This window comes from Cydia fagiglandana, chromosome 17 (genome assembly GCF_963556715.1).
Source record: "Cydia fagiglandana chromosome 17, ilCydFagi1.1, whole genome shotgun sequence".
NCBI lineage: Eukaryota > Metazoa > Arthropoda > Insecta > Lepidoptera > Tortricidae > Cydia > Cydia fagiglandana.
Window position 1 is genome coordinate 13,139,611 of NC_085948.1, and position 3,167 is coordinate 13,142,777.

A 3,167-nucleotide genomic window follows, 5' to 3' on the forward strand; every position below is an offset into this window, starting at 1 on the left:
AATACAGTCGTCCATATTGCCATTCACGAATGCAAAACAAGGACTTCCTTAATTAAAGAATAACTCCCTCAAATTAAACAAAACTGAACAAAAGCCAAATAAATCCCACCGTATGCATTCCATGCGATAGTCGAGGCATGGTTGAAACCCGAGCGGCCACACGTGGTCATGAATGGGAGTCAGGCAGGCAGGGCGCAGGGCGCGGGCGGCAGGCTTTTTTCAGGCAGTGCATTCCGTGACGCCGACGCAAGCGGGCGTCCCTGCGCGTTCCAATTTTGAAATTTAATTTTGTGTTTTGTTTTTTATGTTGGTGTTGTGAATTTTAAGGTGAGCTTATGTTTATCTTTGTAGTGATAGGTCTTTTGATGAGAGCAATATTAAATTGAACTTAAGTTTTTTTTTTTATTTGTGTCTTGGTTTTTAACAAATTCAAACTATTTATAAAATCAATTACACATTTACAAAGAAGCAGATATGATATAGTAGGTATTTGGTAGGCTCATGATATCTCTTGTATACCTATTTTGACAAGCTAGGGGTAGACGTTAATCTTAGTTCGGTACGCCTGACACGGAAGGCCTCACCGCGAGTGTTTTTTAAACCATTTTTTCGCTAACAATTGACTAAGTTTTCTTATGTCTGTCAGGTTGAATATGTCGTTCGATCCAGCCCCACTGTCCAAGACAGCCAAGTATAAGAAGATCACCAAGCCGCTGCTCGAGCGCAAGCGGCGCGCGCGCATCAACCGGTGCCTTGATGAGCTGAAGGACCTCATGGTTGGAGCTTTAGAGGTAAGAAGAAGAACCTTACTAAACCATACTTACCTTCATATTAGATTACCTTTAAAGTAAGAAGTGTAGCATTATAGTTTCAACTTTTTTTAAGAATGAAAAGTTTTAATTGTTTGTTAAAGTTGAGATTAAATTTGATACTTACGTCTATTCAAATAAAAAAACTGCTTAGTTAAGAAACTGTGATTGCTAACACTTAGTATCGATTTTTGTAATTAATAATTAGCAAAATAACTTTGCAGTCAAATTGCTGACCAAAGTACCTACTTAGATATAATAAAAGCAATCTTAAAATGAACACGCCACTAATAAATCGACACGTTATAAGTTGAGCGCAAACGCAATATACCTAATTTTAAGTTTGCTTTTTACCTCTTTATAAAACTACCTACCTGTTATCTCTAAAAATAAAAAGATTCTAATGAATAATGAGAAATCTTCAATGAGCCGCCTGGATGTGTTTATATGGCTACCTAATCACTTTCATTAAAATGATAGCCTATTATAAGGCAACGTTTTGCTCGTACTAAGATCGTAATTACCACGATGTAAATTAGCATCGGACACCGGTTCCCATACACGAGCATCGTCGTCGTTTACTGATCATCAATGTGCAATCCATCATGCATTCACACGCCATTTATTTTTATCGTGTCCCGTCGCCCTTCTGTTTATTATAAGCAAGATCAACCCGAGCGAAACTGGATATAAAAAGTACAAGTTTCATTAAAGAAACAAGAGTAGCGTGGCTCGGATAGGTACAGTTATAATGTTACGTTTGCTCGAGCATCGTGAGAACCTCGCTATAGTCGCAATGCACCTGCTCATATTGTCTTTTTGCTTTGTCCACAGATCGATGATGACAACCTGAGCAAGTTGGAAAAGGCCGATATCCTTGAATTAACCGTTAATCACTTGACTAAGTTGCACAGCCCGAAAGATCCAGTTATGGAAGCGAAAAAGTTTCAAGCCGGCTTTGGACAGTGCGCGGCAGAAGCGTGCCAGTTTATCATGTCCGTTCCTGATTTAGACTCAAAAGTCAGCCAGAACCTTATCAGCCATCTGTCGAGGCTGATTACGGCGCAGCCTTTGACCATTCAAGTGCCGGAGCGTCCGCCGTTTTCGCCTCCTACTTCGCCATCCTCAGTAATTTCCGATCGAAATCACTATTATAGCGACCACGATCGATCATCTTCTGATGCGGAAGATTCGGTTTATTCCGGTGAAAGCGCCTCGAAACGGTGGTCGAACCCGAGACCTCCCGCTAGGCAGCCAAAGTCCATCTCCCCGCCGATGTCCGGTCTGCTTACCACAGTCGATAAGCTCCCCGCGCCGCAATACAATGTTCTCGATCAATTGAATGTTGGCAACGGACAAAGGAGCGGTGCGTACTTCAACAGAGTCCCGGCCGAAGCTAAAGACGTAATACTACAAAAAATCCGACAGCACATAATGGACAAGCGAGGGAACGACCACGTCGAAGTTAAGTCCGAAGGCCCGGAGATGCCAGAGTCGAGATATTTGTACAGAGATGACGCATACAGGGGCGATTACGTGAGCCATTACCCAGCGGGAGTTCCAAGCAACAACGAAACATTGGACCTAAGAAAAGTGAGGTCACCGGCGAAATCTGTTATCAAAACCGGCTCACCAGAAAAACCCGTCGCGTACCGCGGCTCAAATCAATTAGACGCGACTCCTTCGGCCGAAAACAAAGAGCCAGCCAATCTTCCGGAACAGTGCCAATTGCCGATGGATTACAACAACTTACCACCTAAAAAGAAAAGGAAGCTGATTGAGTACCAAGAGTACAAAAAACAAGAGGAGGCGAGACGTCTGGCCGAAGGTTTTTATGCGGGGAAAAAAGAGTATTGCGACGGACCTCCGGGGGACGATCTCGATGCCAACAAATGGAGGCCTTGGTAGTGCCTCAAGGCAAACTTCTAGGCCCCATACTGTAGATCTACACATAGCCCTATTTTTTACAAGTTTTTACTGAAATGTATGTTTTAAAATGTAGGGCCCTAATTGTGATATTTAGTCTCTTCCATGACAAAGCTTTAATTTGTTTTAATTTATATTATGTACTGTTGGATAATTCCAGTGCCTTAGCAATTTAGGTAATTTAAGTTGAGAATTGGTATGCGTAATGTTAAGTCAGAATATTTGAAATTATTTATGTGCCATTATTTTGATCTCGTCTTCCGAATGTGACGCGATGTCTTCCAAATGCTCGAGATGTTGTATTAATTCCCGAGTATCATATTGTGTCTTACGGACCATATGTGTACTTGCTATTTTTAGATGCGGTTTTGTAACTGTCATTTGTTTGTTAATGCAACTATTATAACAATTAAAATTATTGATTCAGTATAA

At 41.4% G+C, this 3,167-nt stretch overlaps 1 protein-coding gene across 1 annotated transcript; it reads left to right on the forward strand.

Annotated features, from left to right (window-relative positions):
* The first annotated feature begins 210 nt into the window (after nucleotides 1-210).
* On the forward strand, nucleotides 211-3,167 carry LOC134672510 (uncharacterized). The gene is made up of 3 exons (XM_063530451.1): nucleotides 211-327; nucleotides 647-791; nucleotides 1,644-3,167. Exons 2-3 carry the CDS (start codon nucleotides 654-656, stop codon nucleotides 2,715-2,717), a joined length of 1,212 nt encoding a protein of 403 aa, XP_063386521.1. The 5' UTR covers nucleotides 211-327; nucleotides 647-653; the 3' UTR covers nucleotides 2,718-3,167.

Coding starts and splice junctions, on each gene's coding strand:
- LOC134672510 (XM_063530451.1), top strand. CDS start 654: ATGTCGTTCGATCCAGCCCCACTGTCCAAGACAGCCAAGTATAAGAAG. Junction 792..1,643: donor TCATGGTTGGAGCTTTAGAG/GTAAGAAGAAGA, acceptor CTTTGTCCACAG/ATCGATGATGACAACCTGAG.